The 26,238-nt window shown below is 27.9% G+C and overlaps 2 protein-coding genes and 1 pseudogene across 4 annotated transcripts; all 3 read right to left on the reverse strand.

The window, feature by feature from the left end:
• Positions 1-4,174: 4,174 nt before the first annotated feature.
• On the reverse strand, positions 4,175-6,574 carry LOC112536687 (annotated as a pseudogene).
• Positions 6,575-9,525: 2,951 nt separating this feature from the next.
• Positions 9,526-17,352, reverse strand: LOC8286629. 3 transcript variants are annotated; one of them, XM_015726785.3, is made up of 8 exons: positions 16,965-17,351; positions 16,729-16,865; positions 16,429-16,606; positions 15,907-16,053; positions 14,328-14,996; positions 13,414-13,590; positions 13,084-13,272; positions 9,526-9,798 (listed from the first exon to the last, which is right to left on the reverse strand). In XM_015726785.3, the coding sequence occupies exons 1-7, from the start codon at positions 17,115-17,117 to the stop codon at positions 13,096-13,098; spliced, it is 1,638 nt and encodes a 545-aa protein (XP_015582271.2). In that variant the 5' UTR covers positions 17,118-17,351; the 3' UTR covers positions 9,526-9,798; positions 13,084-13,095. The 3 variants fall into 3 exon arrangements, with proteins under 3 accessions (XP_015582271.2, XP_048231097.1, XP_015582270.2); XM_015726784.3 differs by lacking the exon at positions 9,526-9,798 and adding an exon at positions 12,299-13,006; XM_048375140.1 differs by lacking the exon at positions 9,526-9,798 and having other exon boundaries at positions 12,296-13,272; positions 16,729-16,846; positions 16,965-17,352.
• Positions 17,353-23,228: 5,876 nt separating this feature from the next.
• On the reverse strand, positions 23,229-25,673 carry LOC8286630. The gene is made up of 2 exons (XM_015726789.3): positions 24,900-25,673; positions 23,229-24,234 (listed from the first exon to the last, which is right to left on the reverse strand). The coding sequence occupies exons 1-2, from the start codon at positions 25,214-25,216 to the stop codon at positions 23,352-23,354; spliced, it is 1,200 nt and encodes a 399-aa protein (XP_015582275.3). The 5' UTR covers positions 25,217-25,673; the 3' UTR covers positions 23,229-23,351.
• Between the last annotated feature and the right edge of the window lie 565 nt (positions 25,674-26,238).

A 26,238-nucleotide genomic window follows, 5' to 3' on the forward strand; every position in this document is an offset into this window, starting at 1 on the left:
TTTCTTTTTAGTTATTATTTGATAATTGGGTTCTATAGCTAAGTGTACTACACATTCCTTGAAAGATCAACCTTGGAGTGTTTGTCGCTTTTATTATTAATATGGTTCGTGCATTTGCAAGTACTTATTTTAGCATATCATTTGTATCATATCAACAAATGAAGAAGAATATAAATAAAGAAATATTAAATTTAAAAAATCCATGAATATATAAATAAATAATTGATGTGTTTAATTTAGTAATCACAAATACACGAACCAAAATATAGCATAAGCAGTAAACATCTCAAAATCGATCTCTTAAGGAACGAGTAGCAAACTTATCATAAAAATTAATTATCAAACACATAATACTTAAAAGTAAATCTAAACAAAAATTAAGTTCATAAAATAAATAAATAAAATAATAAAAAGTAAATATTATGACTTGAGAAAAGATATAATGCAAATAGTATTTAGTTTTGCTAACTACTTAGAATTACCTTTGTTATAACAATAAGTATAAATTTAATGAATGACAGGTGATATTTCTTTTTTCTTTAATTATTCAAACTAATGATATAACTAAAATTTCTTAATTCAATATAGAATGAAGCAAGGATAGTGTCTCTAATGCAAGCAAGCTACTTATTTTCATAACAATTATAATTATTAAATTAATATAATAATGGTCAAACAATAATAATAATTGAAACTAATAAGATACGTTGAACAATAAATTATTTATTGAATATAAAAATAACAAGTTTATACATAAGCAAAAAAGCTCAACTAAATACTAATAGAAAACTTAGCCTAACATCTCTAATCTCATGATCATGGTGGTTAAATAGTTAAACGTGATAAAAAAAATAAAGCTCCTTTAAGATCCAAAATATATTCAAGGCAAGAAAATAATTGGTCCTCACTCTTCAATCTCGAAAACTTTTTTTATTTGAAAAAATAACTAATAATAAAACTAAAGTGTTTATGATAAAAAATTGTAAAGATAAAACTACAAAGCCAGGAATGAAGGAAGATGCAGATGGAAGAAGTGTAACTGTAAACTCCTCCTAGACCTAAATCTGCAGAGATACATATAGAGAGTCATCCAATAAGGATAAGTCTCTCTTAATGATTATTTCTAAATAAGTAATTGATATAAATTCTTAAACAACAACAAAAAAAAAAAAATAGCTTAGTAAATAACTAGTCTATGCTTCTCAATCTTGGATTTTAACAGCAAAATGTTATATTAAGCCCCTTTTAGATAATTTTGCTCTATAATTTTTTCTTTGGTTAATGTTACTTGAAATTGGATAATTAAATTTAGATGAGGTATATATACATATTTTTTACAAATTATACATAAAAAACATATCAATAAAGTTAAAAAAAATCTTAAATTACTATATATAACTTAGACCTATCAATAATAAAATAGAAAACTCAGCGGTTTGAATATGATATTACAAAGTGTACTAACAGTTTAACTATTAACTCTCCTGCACACAAAATATATAATATGGAACCTCTCCATTTGACATCAATTATAAAAATAAACATTAAAATTATATGATTATTTAGATTATTGAGACGACTTTCTAATTAATATTAAGATAAGTAATATGATTAAGTAAGTTATCTAAAAAAGAAAATAAAGTATTTTCTATGTATAAACCGGGGAGGTATATTAAGGACCCGAAGAATTATAAAACTGTAAAATAACGGGCGAAGGGCCGCAGTACAGAAAGATGGAGTGTTATATTCTGGATTTGAATACATGATGCAACATGTACCAAGCGCACAGTACATGTGTGTGACTTTTTTTGGCGTTAAACATTAGAAGTTATCATAAACTATACATACACTACTTTCCTTTTATTGTGTAATCTATTTATTTCTTACTAATATTATTATCAATAACTTTTTATTATACTTTTTTATTTTAATTTTATATTTCAATATATTTTATATTTATTTTTTATTGCAATACTAAATTTATCTCTTAGGAATTTGATAGTATTTTTATAATGAAATGTCATTATAATACAATAAGATTTTATGCATACATAGAACTTTATTAACAATTCAATTTTTCTATTAAAGTATTAAATTTAATCATATTTTTAGTAATATATTTATATCCTAAATTATATTACGTTTTAGTTCACAAAATTTTAATTTTAATTATTTTTTGTTATTATGTAACAATATTTTAATTTCTAAAATTTATCAATAATAATAAAATATTAATATTAATAATTTTATATTCATAATTATAAATTACAGCTCATAATCATAGTTTATACATACAAATTCATCAATAAAAATTGTAAACATCAACCATAACACTATAACTTGATAGATTAATAATATGTTCATAAATTATAAAACTATAAATTTATTACACGTGTACTAAAGGATAATTCATAATAGCACAAATGTTCATAAGAAAATACAACGTCATAGGTTAAAAAATAAAAGGTCACAATCTATAAACTATAGGTTCATCAAACATACACATGAAATTTAGAAATTATAATTTAGAAATTTATAATTTGAAAAATAAATTTATATATTAACTGATGAATTTACAGTTTATATATGATGAATCTGTGCATTATATTTGATAAATCTATAAGCAGTGCTTAATGATCTTATTATTTATAACTATATTTAACAGTAAATCTTCAATGAACCTATACTGTACTACCAATGAATCTACAATTTATATTTAATGAACTTATAATTTATCAAATATGAATATTTGTGACAATAAAGAATCAACGTCATATAAGAAAATAAATATGAAATTTTATAAAAATATAAAATTATCCTTAAAAGTCATTTAGGAAAACTACTAAAAAAAAGTTAAATAGGTATTGAAAAAATTTATGCAAAAAGAAATTAATCCCTTATTATTTCTATTAATATATATGATACTAAAATTACTTTTATAAGAATTAACTATTAATAAAATTAATGAATTTAAATAATAAAATAATTATACTTAATGAAAAGTAAAATTATTTTTAAAATTTATACTCAATAAAATTACTAATTATATTAAATATTAAATATTAAATTATATTATAAATTTATTAATTATTTTGATACATTACTATTTATTATGTAAAATATCATAAAATGAAAAAAAGATAAAAGAAAATTGCATACATCTAGAAAAGTAAACACAAAAAGAAATACTATTAAAAGATACCCATATACTTAGTACACACATTAGTTTTAAATTAAAAGAAAAAAAAAGTTATAAAATATAACCATTGGCAATATTAGGCCGAGTTCACGTGTGAAAAGAGCAAACTCAGTGCATGTGTCCTTTTATTTGGTATATTCATTCGAATGGATCATATGTCCCTATTGACAAAAGGAACTAAACGAGTAGGCTTGATGTTACATACAAATTGGCATATCCTTCCAATAAGCTTTGAGAAACTCAAAATCAAAATCTGGTGACTTATCAATTTTTACATAAAATTATTCTTATTTTATTGGAGTAATAAAGACACTGAGTTTGATATTAACCAATTCGATTTATAATTTATCATAATCACTATGTGAAGAATATTTATTATTTTATTAACACAATTATTATTAATATTAACAGCAAATTTCTTATTAGAGAAAAGATTTTATGTGTTTGCAGTTAACTTCTACTTTTGTTTTAAAATGTATATACTAATTTTCATATATAAGGATTCATATTTTTTCTCAAAAAGAATGATAAATATTTTTCAATCGTGCTATTTAAATTGTTTTAATATATAACTCCATCATCTATACAGTCCATTTATTGGCTATATAAAATTAAAATATTATTTTTTATTTTTAAATAAATTTATTGTAAAAACATCAATAAAAAAATTCTTAGTAGTAACACTATATATCTATTAGATTCCACAAATATATCTAAAAGTAATATCAAATATTATCACCAATTCCAAAAAAAATTAAATATTCCATGAAGTCTATAAAGGAATTAAATAATCAACGAAAGAAAATCTAGAAATTCCAACAACAAAGAAAATAAGAAACCATGGCTTATTTAAAAGATGAATGACAATGAGCCAAAAGTAAAATTTAAATAAAGAAAATAACAAAAACAAAAAAGAGGCAACTAGAATTCCATTAAACTTTTTTTCTTTGGCAAAGAAATTAAAATTTTATTTTAATATTAATAATTATTTTAAAAGTGTGTAAATAAAATGGTAATTTTTTTTAATTTAACTAATATCTCGAATTCGAAACTTAAATATACATCTACTTTAAAACTCTTAAAAAAGTATTTTATCGTTCCTAAGAATTTCATTCGATACGCTCTAAATTAAACGAAAATATATACAATAAAAAATAACTACTTTATCAAATTGAACAAGAAATTTAATACATTCCTTTGATAATAAAATGAGATCTTTTGATAGTCAAATGAGATCATTTTAAAGATAGACTAATCCCAGCTAAGCAATAAAAGATTGTTAATTCCCTCTCTTCGTCGGGTCTTTTTCTGAAGAATTAGTGGCCTCCTAGTAAGGTGTTCTTTAAAGGAAAAGAAAGAAGAAAATATCATATTGATGACAGTGATTTTGGGGGAAAGATGAACGGTGGACATTAACCAATGAGTTCTGTTTTTTTGGGGATTATTTCAGACTTTCATTAGAAGGGTTTTAGGACCACAATCAATTGAGAGGTTATTGTTACATCACATCCCACTGCTACAAACCCAATTCCCCCAAACTAACTAATTAAGTATGGTATTCTGGTTATATCATATATTTATTCACTACTGTGATCCCATCCCAATGCTTTCTTTGTCTTTTATTAGTTTTTGATACATCACATTCACTTCCTCTATATATCATTGCAACGGGTCCTATTCTTTTGGCCTAATTACTTCCAAATACCTGAACTTTTTAATTTTTTTAACAATTTTATGTATTTCTATCAGATTTATTTTTAAAATATTTAAAATTTTAATTTTTCTTAACTAAATACAATCTGGCTACTTCAAGAAAATATATACAATAATTTATGTTGATATGAGATTTTGGTATAAAAATAAAAGAATGAATCGGCAAAATAACCTGAACTCATCATATAAAGGCAAAAACATATTGTATGGATAAAAAATAACTTTCATTTTTTCTTGTGTTCTACCATCCATGGCAAATATAAGCTAAGTGAAGAAGGCATACCCATTTGAGCATCAATAGAGCTCGAAAAATTTCCCTTTTCAGGCTAGAGCCAAATCTTAGACACAAAGAAGCTCTCGTGTTTGATCACTCTACTAATATTTTTGTCCCTCCAAGTCTCCATCAACTGAAAAGATTTCCATTTTGATGATTCCCCTTTTCTAGTTTAATGGTCGGTGTAAAGGCAACCCGAAGGTCTGAATCACCAAGCACATATCGATATGAAACCATTTAAATTACTGCTACTAGTTTCTCCTCCTACCTCTCTTGCTCTAGCATTTAGCAAGTCTAATAGGCAGAACCTCTTTACAACAATATCAAGGTCTTAAATTTCCATGATTTTTTGACTAGCATCAGATAACTATTATCTTCTCCTAAATCATCAAATTCAAACATTGGATTCTCAATGGAAATTTTAAGAGTAAAAGATGGCTCCTCTACAAAGAGGGCATGTAGAGTTTGACGATAGCCAAGCAGCAGTTAATATGAAAAACATTACTACACATAGGGAGCAATCTCAACCTATCTTTCTCATACTCACATAAACAAGCAGGCAGGCAGAATCAAGAGGCTCTTTTAAACCTAAAATCGCACTATACTGGAAGACAAAAAAAGAGCCTCTAAAGCTTAATCCGAACTGAAATCGTGGAGATGAAAAAGCTGCCATACTTATCTTTGAATCGGGGTGGAGAATTCAGGATAATTAGAGTGAGAAGAAGCGGAGGAAGTGAAACGGAACTCTAGAAATTATTAGACCTTTGAAGAGCATTGAAACCTTAGAAATTTAATGAAGAAGATGATATGAACGTAAAACTGTGCGTTTGGACCTTCGTTCAATATTATTTTATTGACTCCTTATATATATATATCTCAAAATCTCACATCAACATAGACTATCATGTTTGTTTGTTCATGGTGGCCAGATTATAATTTAGTTTTAAAAAAAATTAAAATATGGATACTTTTAGAAATAGATCAGATGAAATGAAATGGTTAAAAAGTTAAAAGTCTCAGTATTTTTGGATAATTTGAATTTTTTTTGCCTCTTTATCATATTTTATATTATTTTACTAGTGTGAATCATAAAACTAATCGAGTATGCCATTAAACTAATAAAAGAATGACTGACAATATGCCTTGTCAAGTCCGAATTTAAAGTGATATTTTTTAAACAAAACATTTGTCATATAAAACAAATGTAACCCGGAATTTTAGGACTTGATCGTAAGGGAAAAATAATTTAATTATAAAATTAGAATTATTTAAGCTGGGGTGGAAATTAACATGGCAAATATATATATACACTTTAAGATTTAATCTAAAAAAATAAAATTTTAACTAATAGAACTTCGAAAATCGTTATCCCAATTATAATTACTCATTGTAGCCCTTTTGTCCAAATAATTATGAAAAAATAACAATAATAATAATAATAATTTAATAGACTTTAGATTTTTTTTTTTTTTAAAAAAAGAGAAAAGAAAAAGGAAGAACGTATGTGCTTTGATGAGATTCTATTCGGATCTTATATAACTGGTAGAAACTTGGAAATCTCCGTATCACTGAATGAATAAATAAAATAAGTGAATGGAATTCCAAGATGCTGTTGACGATAATAATGCTCCAAGGATTTCCACCGCTGTGAAGGGTGGGAACCTCACTAAGCCATAATTCAAAGTACAACACCATTATTGAAACCAAATACTTTGTTAATAAAAATTAAAATTTAAAATTTAAAATTAATTGAAAAATCCAATGTCGCCAAGCACCCATTGATGGATCATAAATTATTTAATTTGTATCCAATTATTTTGTGATTAGAATAAAATCAGACCCACTAAACTTAGAGATGATGAAGACTTCATAATTATCTTACATTGCTGACAAGTGCAATGTCACTTCCATTCCTTTGCCTTAAGAAAGTTTGCAAGATAAGAAAGAAAGACTGCTTTTGCTCTTTGAAATGTCGACTGTTTTTGTATATATATTATAGAAGAGTACTTCTGTACGTGCAATACTCAAAAAAGTGCTTTTTATTGTGCTTCCTTGTTTTCTTAGGAACAAACACCTCCATTGACAAATCAACCTGCAATTCTAGTTTGGACTTCTTACTCTGATTTCCTTTTTCTACTTTTTTTTTTCTTTCAAAATTATCCACTCAAAATATGTTTGCCTCTTTCAATTCCAGATAAGGATTAATAACCTAGAAATCATATATAGCAAGGAACATCGTAAATTAAAATGAGTAATTTAGAAATTATATACGATGAATTTTTACTCGCTTCTTTATTTACTGTAAATGTAAAATTTTATTCAGTGTAAAACAATAATTCAAACTTAAAATTTTTTATTTTTAAAAGAAAATACTTTTATAACTTAAATTATATCTCAAGTGTGATTTTATTATTATATTATTATTGTTAACTATTTTAAAACTATATTCTACATAATTTATAGTTACATTTAAATGAAGTGATGGGCTAATTATTAAATTTGTATTCAATAGCTAATAGTTCACCTTATACTCTATTTTTATTGGTTATCATTTTAATTCTTTTAACTAGTTTCTATTCCACTATTTAATTTTTGTTTTTAATCTATAGAATGGCTAGTAGGTTACAGACTACATAAGGTGAGATAACTATTCTTTTTCAATAGTCATAAAGGTAAAAACTCACTCAATACAAAAGAGATGATTCAAACATGAAATCTTCTTCTCTAAAAAAAACATACACTATTGCTACTTAATTTATAACATATTAACCTTAACTTATTATATATATTATAATAATAAATTTATTTAAATAGCAACGACATTTACTCTTAAAAGGTAAAGATTTTAAATTCCAGTCCTTATCTATACACTAAATAAATTTTTATGTTTATAGCGAGTATAAGGGAATAACTACCTTATTAGACAGCTCATCACTACTAAGCCTCCCGTAATAAGTTTACTATAAACTAAGGGCACTCTAGCAAACCCCATCATATTACTCATAGAATAATTAAAACCCACATTTTGATTATTATCTATGAAGGGCAATTATGGAATTTACAAAGAATATCATGATAGAAGTATAAGTACAGAGTAAGCTAGTATTCACCACAGAAAGCCATAAAAGCTCTTAGTCCTTTTTAACTATTTTGCGTGGTCTGCCTTCCAAGCTCCCAAGCTCTTAATAATGCTTACAATGTGACTTATAACCGTTGCAGAATTCATTCATAACATCTCTCTTACTTGTTCTTCTAAAAAACCCTCTCACTTTCTCCTAACTCTTCTCTTTCTCCTGGCAGCTTAAGTTTTGCCCTTCTCCAACTCTGCCATTACCCTCCACCCCCCCCCCCCCCAATACGATTCCTTTTATTGCCTAAACACTTCCCATATCTCACACCTCATAGTCTTGCCTATAAGGTATCTCTTCTCCTCTCTTCTTTGCTCACTTTTGTTACATATAGTTGCTGGTAGTGACCTGTTTCTAATCTTTCCGCACAGGTTTTAATACAAAGGCATGGTGATGATGGGATTGGAGAGGTTGGTGGTGACCCTTAAATCAAAAATAAGGTCAATGAAGATCAAGAAACCTTATGACAAGATTGAAAAAAGTGAGAGTATGAGAGTTGAGATAAGAAGCAGGAAAGCAAGGAAGCTCATTGAAGAAACTATGAAAATGGCAGATTCACCAAAGAGCAAAACCTATGCTTTTTAGGGTGTCTTTTTAAGGAGAAAGAAAAAAAGAATCTATGGCCTTAATTACTACTGTAAGTAACAGGGGATACTTAGATCCCTTGTTTTGATAATTTTTATAAACTAAACTGTGGTATTATACAATATAAAAGAGTTTTCAGTCATTAAGTTATTGCATATAGATCTTTTTTTTTTTTTTTTTTCAGTTTGTGACAGTTCAGTGGTTCACTGGCCATTAGCAGATATATATAAGAAAAAGACAGTTTTTTTCATACAAAAAGCAGATCATTCCAATGGTGAAGTTAAAATCTTTAAACTCAAATCATTTCTTGGAGAACTAAAAGATTCCAGGGAATTTTCATAACAGAGAATATACTAAGGGTAATATTTATAATTCCATATTTATATTTAGAACATATGGTGTAGATAAGATACCATCTTCATGTGGCTACTCTTGAAGGAATTGGGATTTTTTTTTTTTTTCCTTTTTCGATATTCTATTTACATACCTAAAACACAAGGTCATTCTTGATACCTGTTATGATGTATGTTTGGCCTTTGGAGCTGGAGAACTTGAATTTAATTGAATTGAAAATTAAATGAGTGCGTGAAAAGTTTTCAGAAATTTTAAATGTGAAGGAAAGACAATGCTCGAAAATTAGTCTAATATTTTGATGTAGTAGCATGATGGTATTTTGCTGATATGTTGTGTGCTGTTACAGAATTGTTGGTGTTTTACTTCTTCTGCAAATCTTTTCTCTATTTATAGATCTTCAGAAAATAATTGTTCTGATGTACACAGTTAGTTCTCCAAGAAATAACTTCCTTCAATTTCCCCATTTTTTCTCTACTCCTCAACCTTTAGCTGTAACTTTCCTGCTTCCAAATTTCCTTCATTTTCTCACCTTTTGCTGCGCTTTTCTATAAAAAAAATACCAGGTGTAAATGAGGTCTTGGCTATAGAAAAACATTTGGATTTGAAGAAACTTCAACTATGAAGCAAAAGTACTTTACTTTTCTTTTTTTCCTTTTTATTTTCTTTCTTGCACAAAAGTTCTCTTATGGCAGAAACAAGAAAGTAGGTGAAAAACAGAGTAATTTTAGATGCTACTTATCCTATCGTTCAAAGACTTGTTTTTTCTCATTAATAATGATCCCATGCCTAGTCTTGCTTTTCATGGATAATGACCATTTTCCCAATTGCTTCAGGTATAGCCAAAAGAGTTTCAATCCTGATTACTGCTTTGGGGTACCAAAGAACCTGATACTGATTTAGTATATAGCTCTCAGTTATGTCAAATGACCACCTTGCGGGGAAAATGATAGAAGCTATCTTGTGATAATTTAAAGTTGTATATTTTTTAGCATGCCATTTTCTTTTCATATCAGTGAGCTACCTATACAATGAGAAATAGCTCTCTTCCCATGAATTTCTACCCCCAAGTATTAATATTCAGAATCCAGAAATATAACATTTATTCAAAACTACAAAGAAAAAATTCCTAGATATTAAAATTTTGAGATTAGAACTCATAAAATGTTAAAAGGGTCACGCAAGCAATTGAAGAAGGCAAGAACTCAACAATTTCAAAGGTAGTTGAATGAAAATTCTTCAGTTATGACTGTTATTAATCCTAATGTGGGGGAATCTTCATTAGTCAATTCCCAAAAGAGTAAGGCGCTGGCCTTCTGATCTCTTGTTGAAGCTTTTACCTAAAGATCACTTGCTTACATTAGTTTTTCCATAAGGTGCTTAGTCTAGTCTAAGCTGATAAGGAGATTGATAAATAATGGAATAAAAAAGTTGTAGTAAGGAACTAAAGAAGAAAAAGTAGCACTAGCACATATGACTTGGCCTTTTCTATATCAGAAAACAAGGAAAAAAAAAGTAAAAGAAGGTAGAGGCTGAGAAAATGAAATAAAGACAAGACATGAAAAGTTGGTCCTGATGTGGCACTTGTCCGCACACTAAAATGGAGATTTGATTGTGGACATCATGGTCATGGGTTCAAAGGCTAACAAATTATTTAATATCCTCCAAAAGAATAAAAAAAGGTTAAGTCCACATTCATTCCCACTGCATATTTTAGTGTCCACACATAAAACATACATAGTACTGAAAGAAAAAAAAAAAAGGGCTGTTTCATGATGAAACAAAAGGAGAGATGACAGGAAAAAATAAAAGAAAATCATAACTCTAATGGTGTTTTTGGAACGCAGTGGTTAGAATATACATATACATGGTCGAATTAGACAAGCAAACTGAAATTAAAATGCATGTGTAGTGAAGATGATTCAAGACCTTTGTCTTACGTTGTGAGAACTTAACCGATTATAAGGTTCTTAAATCAAAATTAGAAAAAGCTAATTGGAAGTGGCAACCTTTCATAGATTCAATGATTATCATCTCTAGAACAAGTTCAAAGGTTCTTTAAATGTTATGGTAATATATATATATATATTTCACCAACAATGCCCTTATGAGTTATTATGATATCTAGCTTGGTATAAATATTAACTGTAACCATTACATGCCAAAACTGATTTAAATATGAATCTCCATTGGGCACAGCATTTAACAATTTTACAGACATAGATTGACATGTATTAACAATGCATTTGATAGATCTCAGTTTCAATTTAATTCCTTGTTGCATAATTTACTAACTGGCATACTAAAAGAATGTCTGTCGTCAGTAGTGGAATATGCCACTGAAATCAAACAGATGTGAAAGCTATGCATCAACTTTAATTAATGCAAGTATAATACTAACAAGATCTGTATCTGTACTAGATTTGGCATGTAATTGAGACTAAAGCTTATGCACACAAACTTTAGCAGCAGGATTCCTCCACTCTGGTCTCAAAACTAAATTAATGTACTATTCCAATTTTAGCCAGTGAATCAGTTTATTATTAGCATAAACTTCAATAGCAAATTTGTATTCTACCCATGCACCAAGAGTATGATAATGTCAATAGGATCAAAATCAATGATGCAAATATAGGCTAAGAATTTTCATATTCATTGCTTATAGGTAAGACTGGCAATTCGTGTCGCGTTGTGTTTAGTTATGTCATATTCAAAAAATACATATATAACATAAAAATAATTAATATGAACATAGCTAGTTTAACTAATTGTGATAAAACATCAAATCCAAATACAAACATGTTTACTAATCGAATTATATAGATTGACCTCATGTAATCCATTTAATAAATTAAATCTAAAAACAATAAATTTTCAAATAAAGTTAATTATTTAAATTCTAAAAAATATAACTTTTTAAGTATAAAATTACTCAAAGTTGAATTATTATTGCAGCATATAATTGAATCTTTATAAATAATAACATTACTTGCATAAATATATGAAAAAAAAGAATAAATGTGTTTAAAGTGTTTATTCACATCGTGTATTACTTATTAACTTAGTAATCTGTTTAAATAAACATGTTTACTCGTATTATTCACATATTAAGTCGTTTAATCTATTTATGACCCGAATTTATTTATTTCAAAGTCAAATACATTTACGTATTATGTATCTTATCATGTCCTTTGATCCGGTTATGTTAAAAATTGCCAGCCATACTTATAGTAATCAATAACTATGCAGCAAACTTATTAAGAGAAACCTGTACAGCTTTTCCCTTACAGAATGGTAGTCCCTAATAATCGGCAATCAAAATCTTTAACTGCTAAAGCAATGGAATGAACATGAAATTATCACACAAGCATGCGCATAATCAACACGAGCCAATAGTTCAAATAACAAAAAATATCTTTTTTTTTTCCTAACAAAGATTTTATTCTACAAATGGCATGTACACTGGGAATAAAATCAACAGCAGACAAACTCTCATTTCAAAATGTTTTTCTAAGAGTTTAGAGGTTAAGAGGTTACAATCAAGTAGCGTTTGATTTTGTATTAGACGCATAGCTATGGGGTGTAAGAGTAGAGCGTCTAGAGACTTCCAGCTAATTACACTTGCAAAAAGAGGGGTCAGGCACTAGGAAATGAGTCAAAAGTTGTCTGGTCAACAACTATGAGAAGAATCAACAACCGATCCCAGTGATGACCATTTAAACAGAAAAAGATGTTCGCTGACACTAACAATCAGAGCTGCACGAGCAGAAATCAAGCTAAAATGCTTTTTCAGGTATAACAAATGAAAGTTCTTGCAGTGTAAGGATGTATACCTGAGAAAGATATTATCTGGCATGGTAATATAGCCTTTGGAGATCCTTACATTGAATGCAGGTCCATGGTATCAAAGGAGGGTCCAAGCAGTAGATATGAATACATCGAATATGGCAGTGATCACAGCTAATAAGAAGATCCTCAGGTTCCCGGCAACAGCATTCACCACAAACTGTGGCTAATGAGGACTGTTAAATCAGAGAATTATCATTAAATGTCCAGACAAGAATTCTAATAGCTCTTGGAAAATATGAATGCCAAAAGTAACAATATGCAGTTCACATAAAAACAAAAGCTTAGAGGTGTACTAGTACAAACATGAATATTACCTCAACACCAAATCTGTTTGCACGATCATGTAACATCAAAATATTTGTTGTTGAGGAGTCACAAGGAATAGTTTGAGAGTAAATTTTCTGATCAGAAGTGGCTGCATCCTCCAATTTAGTAATGCTTACAAAACTAGTCTTGCACAAAGGACATGTGGAAATTTTTCCTCTTGAAATCTACACATCTCATCAGCAGCAGAAGAAAACTTTACAATAGCGATTGACTAAAAAGGCTCATTGCGATAAATCAAAGAATACACTAAAAAGTCCTACAAATGACAGTGAAATGCTAAAGGTCATAAAGACGCTTGCAATAATAAAATGGTGAAACAGCATAGCGTGTTCAGTTATCATATAATTACATTAAGCCAATTGCATAATAACTGAGAAAGAATTAAAACTGCACAATGGCTAACAATTTTTGCTTCCTCAGGAAACATTTATAATAGAGAAAGGGCAGGAATTTTTCTCCACTTCCCTAAACATTAGCAAACATTTGGCAAAACATTTTTTGTCATTGACAAGAATGACAGCAAGTTAGAAGATCAAATTCTTAAGATGACCTTCAGACAGTAAACAAGTGGGATCTAAACTATCAAATTTTGGAGAGCAAACGACAAGACACTGGACTAACATAGTTGCTGCTTCAGGAAGCATAGACAATAGCATAGTGAAGGAGAATAGAGAAAGAGAGTGATATCAATACATAAGGAAAAAATCACTTGCATCTAAAACAAACAGTAACTAATATGCCAAAAAGAATGGAAGGACAATTTGAGAATTTCATACATGAAATTTGACAAGAGAATCTCATTTTAGATAAATGAATATCACAATACAAACAAATATGAAATTTATATAAGTTCATGAAAGAAGACAGAGTGACAACAATAAAACAAGGAGAGGCTACATACCATATGATCAGCCCAGTTTTGGATGCATGAATAACAAAATCGGTGCCCACATGGCAAAACACCTCTAATTGAACTAAAATCTGTCCAACATATAACACATGATAATTCCACTGATGTAGGTAATCCAGAAATGCATTCAGACTGACTCACATCATCATTCTTGCCAGCTAAGTTCTGAATAGCAGGACAACCATATGGTGTATCAACTGCTGTCACCTCAGGATATGAACTAGTATTCTCAGGAGCAGGCATATAATTCCTACCACTTATCTCTTCAATATTATCAAAAGCTTCATATCTAGAAGCCTCAGTATTCAAGGCAGAGTCAGATGCTGTTCCAATCTCAAATGTGTTAACTGTTCTTTTGTGATCTTCAAATTCAGATGAAGTAGCTGCATCACTGTTCTCATCAAGAGGTATAATTGGATGGCACTCATTATCGGAATCCAAAATCCCAATCTCTAAATTGTCTCTGCCCAAATTTTTCTTCATGAGCCTCCGTCCATCACAAGAAGGTTTAGTCAAAGAAGTATTTCCAATATCATAAAAAATCTTCCGTTTTCCCCTCATCAAACGCTTGTTAGAATAAGTGCTTGTCCCTTCATCACCTGAAATCTTCCTCTTCTCTCTCACAGAATGAATAGAAGATTTTGAACTTGAATCTTCTTCCTTTTTAAAGGCAAACACAGAGAAAATCTTTTTCAAGACAACTAAACACATTTGGGTAAAGGGTTCAGGAAGTAAATTTTAGCAGAAAGAGTCTAAAGATAAAAATGCCTTTTACAAAGATAACTTATGACCTAAAATCAAAGCAATCAGCAACAACTCAGTGGAAAAGAAAAAACAAATAAAAAAACAAGGACATGATATATGATAAAATGTACGAGGGAACAGAAAATTTCTAGACATACAGAATGCAAGGAGCACATAGAGAGAACTTTGCCACACATACTCATAAGACTGGATCATATAGTTTTAAGTAATTAGGAAAATTAAGTCTTCTCCCCGAAATAAACTCTATTGACATTGATGGTTTTATAAGCAGCAACACTCCTTTAAGATTTGAATTTTGGACTCATGTTTGACCAGGCATATTTGTATTAACTATCCATCTACGCAAGAACTAGGGATCATAAAATCATAAAACTAAAGCCACTTCAATTCAACTAGGAATATTTTTTAAGAGCATGCTGGAATTAATAATTAATTGGATATTCATCAAGAGAACCGGATAATCAAATTACAAAATAAAAATAAACATTTGTGTATGTGCAAAATAAACACATACAGTGATACACAGACTTAAATAATCTTGAAGACTATTCAAGTTGATTTACTTATGAGTTTGTCTTTTAGTAGTTGCTTCTTATGGCAACCTATGTGAAACAAGAAAACTAATGCACTTAATCTTATAATCAGCAAGTTTCAAGGGCTTGACTTCCTAATCGAGCAAAACTTGTAAACTTCCAGAACACTGGAAAGTGGAGGAGAGTGCACGAAGAACTCTATAGCAGCTTAACAAATCTGACCTACCAGTAACAAAATTAATGAACACATGAAGCATATCTAATTCAATTACCTCCAAACTAGCTGTACCAGATAAAGAAGGATCCGGAAGATCATATCTACCACTTGACTTTTTTTCCTGCTTTGAAGTTTTGGTTGCCTGTTTTGGCTTTGATTTGTACGAATTAGTGTTGTTTTTTGTCACCTCAGGAAACAAATTCTGCAGTTAAAAAGGGATGATATAAGATTAAAGTGACATTCAGATACTCATACTGCCAAAACAAAAGCATACACCAATCTCTAAAAAGTAATGTTCTGAAACAACATGTATTCGCGCAGCTCTCAAACTGCCAAATCCTAGTCATGTCCACCATTAGCAACACAACCTGCCCATCGCTATATAGGCTTGAGGAGGGACCCTGGTTTAAACTTAGATATTCTTTCACTTCAGAAATCTAAATTAAATTTGACCCAAAGTTATTTCCTAGGCCGTCAAATCATTATGTGCAAGGCCATCAATGCAGATAATGTGATATAGTAACTGAAGTATTTAGTCCAAATGGCAACTGCCACATCATCCGTTAGAAGAAATTACCTCATCCAACAAAAAGGAATCAGTCCACAAAGTAAGACCAGAAGAATCTCGACAATCCTTGCCATAATCTCGTCTTTCAGAGTCTTCAAAAATGCTGAATTTGTCAAGCAGTGCTTTACAATTTCTATTCTTATCAATGATTGGGACCTCCAGCAATAGAGGCCCTACTTCACTTCCGCTGTAGAATCAATAACTATTTGTTTTATATTCCATATGTACTCAATTAAACAAATCATACAAACAAATTATAAGAAATTAAACAAAGCAATGGTATTAAGAAACCGAATGAACAAAAAATACCTTTGCAACATGTAAGGATGCTCCGAAACACGCTTCCCTTGCTTGATACAGTCCTCAATCCACCGATGATTGACGATTATTGTTTCTTTAAACTTCATTGCTAGTTCATATTTCCTTCCTTCGAATTTCCAACACAACTGATGATTATAATAAATTAATTAATTAATTACCCAAACGATAAAACCTAAAATACTACAAAGACACATTTAATTGAGAGATCCGAGAAGAAAACTCACCAAGTGTGTTATTGATCTTGACATTGCACCTACATAACTGGCGCCGGAGTGTGATATTAGCTTAATCAGGTTAAAACGCTCCGTTCCATGGTACCCACTAACTGTTGCCACTACTTTCTCCATTCCTTCAATGGGTAAATCCATAGTGCACATGCGCGCGCGCACACACACTCTCTCTCTCTCAATATATAAAAAAAATTGGAGATTGCAATCGAGATAGATTTGCAGAGATGATGTGGAAATGGTTCGCCAATTGTTTTCTTCTTTGATAATCAATTGCAGTGCAAGCCAGGCAGAGACGTTTGCCGGGAAATAAAAATTTTGAATTTCTATCAAGAACCTAGGCTTTTCTTAATTTAATTTTATTGGGAAATTTCCCGCCTAAATACAAGAGCTGTTTAGTTTTATACCTTTATCTCTAAACTTTTATAAAAATATGCTTCAAAGCCGACAAACTTACTTTTATAAAACCCATATAAAAATACACGTATTTTATTCAAAAACAACTGATCTAAAAGCAAAAAATCACAGCAACTAATTCAAATAAAATTACCACACCAAAATTTTAAAAAATCTATAATAAATTATAATAAATAATCTGCAAATAGAGAGAAGTAGCATTGGAAAGAAGATAAATAGTAGGGCTGAGCATGGATCTCGGTGATTACTGTCCGAACCGAATAACCGTACCGAAAAGTACCAGAACCGAAAAAAAACCGAAAGTTTTTATAACCGAATTGAACCGATCCGAATTTTTTTACTATTACGGTATGGTACTGGTTCTTTAGTAAAAATCGTACCGTAACCGTACTAGAACCGATCCGTCTTGTACTGATCCGGACCAAACCGTAGAACCGAATTTTTTACATATATTTATAAATAATTATTTATATTATATAAATAATACATATATTAAAAAAATAATATATATACTCTATAAAAAATTATTTTATATTTATCATTTATATAATTCAAGCAATTGTTGTCGAAATACAAAAAATAATACATATTAAAAATAACTATAATATTATAATATACTTTATACTCTATAAAAAATATAAGTTATATATATTAATATGTCACATAGTATATTGATACTAGTAATCTAGTATACATACTATAATACTAGATTTAAAATTTATTTACAATCTAGAAATTTTTGACAAGTTAATTAAAAATTACTTAATTTAATAAAAAGTTATATAAATTAGTAAAAATTATAAAAGATATTATTATATAAATATAGTATTATTTACACTATATTTATTAATAAATTAATTTTTAATTATATAATATTTTTATTTTAAGAATAATAATATTAATTATACTAAAAGTATTAATTTATATAAATATTAAAATTAAGAAATAAATATTTTAAAAATATTATAATACTAATAAAACTTAAAAAATTAAATATTTAGAAATAATTAATTTATTAACGTTTAAAATATTATAAATTAATATTAAAATATAAAAAAATATTAAATTATATTTATAAATTTAATTTTTTTTTAAAAGGATCAAACAAAACTTGAGAAAAAATTATCAAAACATCTTTTAACAATATAGAAGTTTTTTACTTCCTACAACAGCGGAGGTCCTCATTTGTTGTCAAAATTGGCTTAAAAGTTCAAATAAACTTATCCAACTAGAAGAATCAATAGAGGATATTGAAAGCATAGAGTCATGTAACATTTCTTTATTTCTTACATATGTTTGTTTATTGTTGATGTTGTTATGTCTTATTGACGTAATTTTTTACTTTTATTGTAGAAATTATTCAAGATTTTGAGATTGGCGAGTCCCTTATGCCAAGATTAAATGTGGATTGCTAATTTTGAGAGGAGGTAATAACATTTCTTTGCTAATTTTGGACATGTATTTTAGTGCTATATAAAGTTTGTAAATTTATTTATTTTAATGATTGCCATTTGTAAAATATTTTTATGCTAGCAGTAATCTATATATTTTAATGGTTTGTATTTGAATATTGAATGAATTATTGTATTTGCAAGTGATTGAATTGCGAAACAGGTTGTTCAAGAATGTGATTGCAATTTTAATTCAGATTTTCATGCTACTTTTTTTAGGTTGGTAATCATATTTTCTCTAAATGTATTTGATTAAAGATGAGATTAAAATTGTATTTTTTTAATTTTTTAGAACCGAAAATAGCACCGAACCGAACTGTATTGAACCGTAAAATTGGTACAATACGGTATTGGATCCTTTTAATGTTTGGTACGGTACTGGTACCTTCAATTTTAAAATAACCGAGGTTTGGTATGGTACTGGTGATTTATAAATAACCGAATTGGACCGATCCGTGCTCAACCCTAATAAATAGTCATGTCAATAAAAAAAGAGAGTTTACAAAGCACCATTGCCATTGTCATTGTTTGTTATTTGCCTTTCTAAGCTTTTTCTTATTTGTTGTATTATTTTGTTATATTTGAATATTTGGTTTTGATTTATGGCGATGAAAGATGGATTTTGATGGCTAAAGATTTTAAAAAAGTAAAAAAAAGAAAAGAGTAAAATAGTTAAAGTAACTTGAGTATAAAAGAATCTAAATTGGCTATTATTTTTATTGTTGTTGAGAATTGCTTGAGGCATTTATAGAGATTTTCTTGTAAACAAGGAAATATGATTTATATATTCTTTTCTATTAATCTTTAGCTTTAGTTTTTGTATTTTAGTTTCTTTCTTTAGATAAAAAATCATATTAAAGTGCAATTGATTTTTTTTTTAATCAGATATCGCAGTTTAGAAATTGACTTTATTGAATCAGATATTGCAATTTAGGTGTTTGATAAAACGTCTGTATGAAATGGTATTGTTATTGTTGATCCAAATGAATACAGTAAATAGTATATATTTAGTATATAAAATGTCTGTATGAAATGGTATTGTTATTGTAACTATTCAATAACCAACAAATCAGATTTAAAACACACACAAGAACACTAAAATAAGAAGACTAAACTAGACTTAATGAACAAGATTAAGCCTATACACAATGAAGGACACAAGAACAAAGGTAATAAAAGACTAACTAAGCTTAACAAGTGAAGAAAACAAAAGGCAGAATTTTTTTATATTTGATTTTTTTGTTGGCTCTTTTTCCTTTTCTTTATTTTTTAATGTACTTGACTAAAGAATTTGCAACAAGTAAAGATGTGATTAGAACAATTAATCACAAACAATCATAAAACAGATTCAAACAAGATCACAAGAATGAAACTGATTTTTTTAATTTGAACAAAATTTGGATAGAGAAGAATGATAAAAGAAGATAACAAAAAGAATATGTGGAAATTAAAGATACGTAACCTAATTTAGAAGTCAAAGCTTTGATACCAAATGATACAAACCTAACCTATATCAGAGAATTAAGCCCGTATGCAAGTTTGATTTAATTGCCCAAGATCTATCTAGAACTAGATCAATGGAAACCTTAGACCCTTCAAGTATATAAAATTTATTTATCAAATTTAATTTGTAATTTTATTAGTTTATTTAATAATATAATTTATTTCAACTATTGAAATGATTAATATTAAACATTAAATATTTACTATAAGCTAAATATAAAATATAATTAAACTATAAAATATTTCCATATATATATATATATTAAAATATTTTTTATTTTAATTATTTTAATTTATATATATACAAAAGTATTTTATATCTTTTATGAGCTTACAAATAGATTTATAAGTTTATAAAGAACCCAGCCACGTCGAAATTAATATAAGCTTAAACTTGATTTATTAATACTAATAAACCTATATTAACAAGCTCAAATAAATTTTTAACAAATCAAACTTCAAATAATTCACCAAGAGTTTAATTTATTTATTACTCTATTAATTTTATTTGTTTATACTAACAAAACTCTAATAATAAATTTCAACAACCTTTTATCAAATTGAATTCTTTAATAAATTTTAACTAAATTTTATCGAATTCTAAATAATTTAAAAGAGATTTGATTCATTAACGGCTCTACCTTTAAGAAAAGAGCAATGCCATTTTCCATGTCGCCTTTAAATTTCATCAGAACATTAATCTTAAGTCCCAAAACTCTCACATTTTTGGATTTAGAGCTCAATACGATGTGTTTTAAACTCTTAAGCTTTGCAAGTCGGTGTATCTAAACCCCTAATCCAGCTTCAGTCCAGTGCGTGTATATCAGACGCTGTTTCAAGGCGTGTCCGGTTGGAATTTGAATTTCTTTTTAATAATATTTTATGCCCAAAACATTACTTTTAAGCTACTAAACTTTTTGAGTATTTTCAATTAAATTTATGATGTTTTTATCTTCTTAGAATTAATCTCTTTATTTAGAAATTTTTAATTTATATTCTTGAAGAGTTTAAAAACTTGATTAAATTTCAAGAGTAGAAAACTATTCTAAATGTTACTTTTTCTTAAAACTTGTTTTCTATGTACTCCAAAGAAAGAAAATATATTCTTATTAATTTGTACAACTAATTATATACTGGGTAGAATGTGAGAAAATCATACTTTCTTTCTTTTATTAAATTTAATCTTTTAGCAATTGAATTGAGAAATGTGTTAAATTTTAAATAAAGAAATTAGTTTTAGATATAAAGATATCAGAATTATATGTTATATGTATTTAAGACAAATAAAATATGAACATATTAAAATTTCTGCATTAATAGATAATTAATGAAAATTATGATAAAAATAAATTCCTTTTATTATTAAATGAATTCTAAAAAATAAATTTGATATTAAAATTAGAGATCATTACATAAAATAAATTACAAATAAAAGTAACACTAAAATTTATATGTTAATCTAACTTTAAAATATTTTATGTCAGAAATTAAACTAAGACCTCATTAAAAGAAAGTCTAAGGAGCTCAATTTTGCAAGGAAATATAAGTGCAAGAGCTTAATTGATAAAAAATTTAAAGCATGAGAGCTTAATTAGTAAAGATTAGGAATGAAGAATAAATTTAAATTATTATTTTTAACTGCGATAAAGATTTTAAAATATCTTATTATGAATTAAGCATCTAATAAAAAAATTTGTAGAATTAGAAATATAGCTTTTCTTAAATGTTTTGATACAAAATCTTTTTTCAGTAACTAAAGATATTGGAGATGTCATTGATGATTCCACATGGAGTAAATATAAAAATATTAAAGAAAGTATACTCTAAAAGAGTAAATTTATCAATTCTAATTTAAATTATAGTAATAGTTAGACTCAACCCTACATAGAGTAATCTTTGAGATTACTGATAATTCTTGAAAAAAAAAAAGTTTTAGAAATTTAATTTTTTACGAACTATTTTTTCAAATTTGTTTTAAGAAAAGTATGAATATACCCATTCTTAAAAATTAATTTTGAAAATTTTAAGAATAAAATAAAAAAAATATGAATAAAAATATATTTTACTGACCTCAATACCAACCAATACTGGTAAGAGTTAGGAATGGTAGTCGAATGAATATTTCTAAGTATTCGGTTTGACTGAATTCTGATAAAATGGATACGGGTAATTATAAATGGATTTGAGACAGGTTTGAAATTAAGTTTTTAACACTTATGTCCTATTTGAGTTGGGTTCAGATTTAAAACTTCGAGTATCCGCTATTCGAACCTAATTGGGTGTAAGATATCCAATACTCATTTAAATAATATACATATATATTATGTATATGAAATTAAATAATAAGAAAATTTATAATTATAAAATCTTATTTAAAAATATATATGGTTTAGATTTTATAATTTTATTAATATAGTTTAGAATTTAATTATTATAAACGGATTTGTAAATGAGTGCTCGTTTAATTACCTGGATATCTATATAAATTAGTATTTAAAGAGTAAAATATTTGCTATCTATTTAAATCTCTATAATATTTTTTTAATAACTGTATATATTAAACAGATTTTTATCTAATATAAATAATATATGGATATTTTTTCAGATTCAGAATGAATTGGAATAATTAAAATATTTTTTAAAATGGATTTAAAATTAATTTGAATATATATATATATATATATATATATATATATATATATATATATATATATATATATTAATCAAATTCAGATTTAAATATTTCTAAATAGGCGAATATCTTTATTTTGCCATTCCTAGTAAAAGCACACTCAGAGCTCCTATTATATTTTTGGGACGTTTGTTACAACCTTAAATTTTGAGCAATTTTCATCAAAGTATTTGTTATAATTGTTGAATACTTTTTGACCAAAGGAAACTGATTTTTCTTTTTTCTTTTTTTTTTCTTTTTCAAGATTTGAACCCTGGAGGCCAACAGTTAAAATTACCCAAGTAGTACCATTTAAATTGCACTACAAAAACTAGAAAGAGCTTATTCACACTTGCATTTGATTTTATCAGTGTGCCTAAAATCACATTTCAGCACCAAACTTCCATCCAATCTCCTCAAGACAAACCTCTCCACTAACACATAACACCCAAGTCTCCTCCACCCATTTTCACTTCTAATTCGTACTCTTCTTTCTATTCTCACACTCCCTTCTTCTGCTCCTCCATCAACCCATCCTCCTCCTTCTTGCACCCATTTCATTTTTTCTACAATTCCAAAACTTAAACCCACACTAAACCCTCTCCCTCTATTATTTCTATTTCCAATCACTTTGTACCAAATGAACCCACCATGACCCATTGTATCATCCTTTATGGCCTCCATCCCAAAAACAAAATCCATTTCTCTTTGTACATTGGCATTAACAATCAAATCAATATTGCTTCCATTGTTACCATTTTCCCATGAGTAAATTTCTTCCCAGTGTTGCTCAAGTGTCATCTTATATAACATTGACTTCTTCATTTGCTCCTTTATTCTTGCTTCTTCCCTTATGAACACAAATGGGCAGTACCATGTTCCAACAACAACAGAAGGTGAAATCTTGCTAGAGATAGGAAAATCAAAACTGGGAAGTTGAGTTCTGAGAGTGGCATCAAGGCCTAGAGCCTCACTCAGTTGAAATTTATTTTTGTAGGATCTTGATCTTGAAATTCTAACTTTCCATCCCTTGTCTCTTAGCAGTTTTGGAGGATGGCCATAAGGAGCAAGAGATTTAGCAAAGAAGCTCCTCCCATGATGGCGATGAATCTTGAATTTCTGGTATATGTTTCTTGGATCTAATGGTTTTGGTTTGATGTCATTTATCACTTTCTTAAAGCAACATAATCCCATGTCCATATCCCTGGAGCACGTGCATGCTTGCCTTGAAAAAATATATGAAAGATAAAATTTACAAATAAATTAAGATTATTCGGTTAAAGTAGTATATTAACTTTTGATTAATCTGATAAAGATCACAACATATTTTTTTTTATATTTAAATATTTTTAGACATCTGCATTCATTTAACATATCTACTTATATTGTGGACAAATGTTTAAATATTATCAAAAAATAAAATTTAAATATTTATTCAGTTAAATTCAAAAGAATATTTAAAATATTATAAAAATAAAATTCAAGAACTTATCAAGTTAAATTAAAAATTAAAATCTTAAAATAACTAAATAGCTAAAGTTGATATATCTAAATATGCATCTCACCTATTTCTTCTCAAAGCGTAATTACCCACCATTGTATTGTTGATTCAGTGACTCATAAAATTCTAATTGAGAAAGACATATTAGAAGATTTATATAACTATATGATGGTGAAGCTCTTTTGACTCAAAAATTTTAGTACAGGATAAAATTTCAAAAATCTAGCAACAAAAACATAATGGTTTTGACACCAATTTGAAATGAAATTTGAACATCATCATGAAGCTAGCAATAAAAACAAGCAGTAATCTAACTAATAATCTTAATGCCAAACATAATATCCCACAAGTTAAGCTAATTAAAGTTTGAAGAGGAAGAGGAAATATACCCTTTGAATCTGCCTTTAGCCTTGATGACATAGTAGCAATTAGAAGATAGAGACTGATCAAGTACTGGGAGAAACCAAACTTTCTTAACTAAAGTCTCTTTATAGTCAGAAAAATGAACTACATTTAAGATCTTGTCTTGAGGAAAAGGAAGCTTTTGAACCCTTTTTTTCTTACAAGCACCAAAACAATATGTATCATGTGCTTCAGCTTCTTCATCTGTAATTACCAGATAGCCTGTGTATGGACCTTCTGGTGGGTCTGCTGAAAGGGCACTTGGGCAGTTCCTATACAAGGAAAGAGGCCTTGTCACATACATTTCTTTTTTCTTTTTTCTTGCTGATGTTTCAGTACTACTGCATGAAGGAAAGGAAATGAAAGATTTTATAGATTATTTTGCCTTATGCATTAAGATATGTGTATGTTTGTATGTGCTTTTTTTTTTTTTAAAGTTATTGGAGAGCCACATCTTGTGTTGATTGTAGGTTTGATTGAGGAATTGTAAAGATAAAACTGCTTTTGTATGATAAAGAAGAAAAGGATTGAGATAATGCTTCTGCTTTCTCTTCCACTTTCTTTTTATATAGCCAGTAGAGTGAACTTGGGTGTCTTATAAACATATGAACATTACATGATTACTAATATACACAATATTATTTCAGATGCTGAAAATCCTCTTCCTTTTACAACTTTTTAAGATTATCTTAAATTCAATAAATTTTTATTTTTAAATTCAATTAAAACGTCAAATGTTCAGTAATTATATTTTAAATAATTGTGAGAGTTTATTAATTTTATGGTGAATATAAAATAATGGCTATATTTACTGTGTAACTCATAGTTAATTGAATTAATGAATAAAAGGATTATAAAAGAAAATGATTGTGAAAAAGAAAAAAAGAACAAAAGAAAGAAAAGTTATGTTCTTATTCCTGTGCTTCACATGATTCTTGCAATTCAACAAATCCATTTGCATTTCCATTCTAATTAGCCAAAAATGCCCTGTATAGAAATAAATCTATACAAACCCAATTTTACTTGCATAAAAATTAAATGTGTTATATATGACCATTGCATCAAAAACTTCATTCTCGTATGCTTATAACTGATCATTTTCTTGTAATTAGAGTTTTATCGCAGCTTTAACAGCTATAAACTTACTACAAAACGACAAACATAAATAGAAACACTCGGACATGTAATAAAAGCATCCCCAATAATACATATTGTATACATTCTTACTAAATTATAAATAATTAATAATTTATTTTAATTTATCGTAAAATATATATTCTAACAATACTTTATATTTTATTCTCTAGCTAACTTTTAATTAATAAA

Source organism: Ricinus communis, chromosome 5, assembly GCF_019578655.1.
Source record: "Ricinus communis isolate WT05 ecotype wild-type chromosome 5, ASM1957865v1, whole genome shotgun sequence".
Classification (NCBI taxonomy): Eukaryota; Viridiplantae; Streptophyta; class Magnoliopsida; order Malpighiales; family Euphorbiaceae; genus Ricinus; species Ricinus communis.

What these genes read in the sequence shown, in the direction of transcription:
- LOC8286629 (XM_015726785.3), bottom strand. Translation starts at nt 17,117, where the DNA reads ATGTGCACTATGGATTTACCCATTGAAGGAATGGAGAAAGTAGTGGCA. An exon ending in CATCCTTACATGTTGCAAAG is followed by an intron (nt 16,607 to 16,728) that starts GTATTTTTTGTT and finishes TTGATTCTACAG; the next exon opens with CGGAAGTGAAGTAGGGCCTC. An exon ending in AAAACTGGGCTGATCATATG is followed by an intron (nt 13,591 to 14,327) that starts GTATGTAGCCTC and finishes TGAGATGTGTAG; the next exon opens with ATTTCAAGAGGAAAAATTTC.
- LOC8286630 (XM_015726789.3), bottom strand. Translation starts at nt 25,216, where the DNA reads ATGTATGTGACAAGGCCTCTTTCCTTGTATAGGAACTGCCCAAGTGCC. An exon ending in GCTAAAGGCAGATTCAAAGG is followed by an intron (nt 24,235 to 24,899) that starts GTATATTTCCTC and finishes TATTTTTTCAAG; the next exon opens with GCAAGCATGCACGTGCTCCA.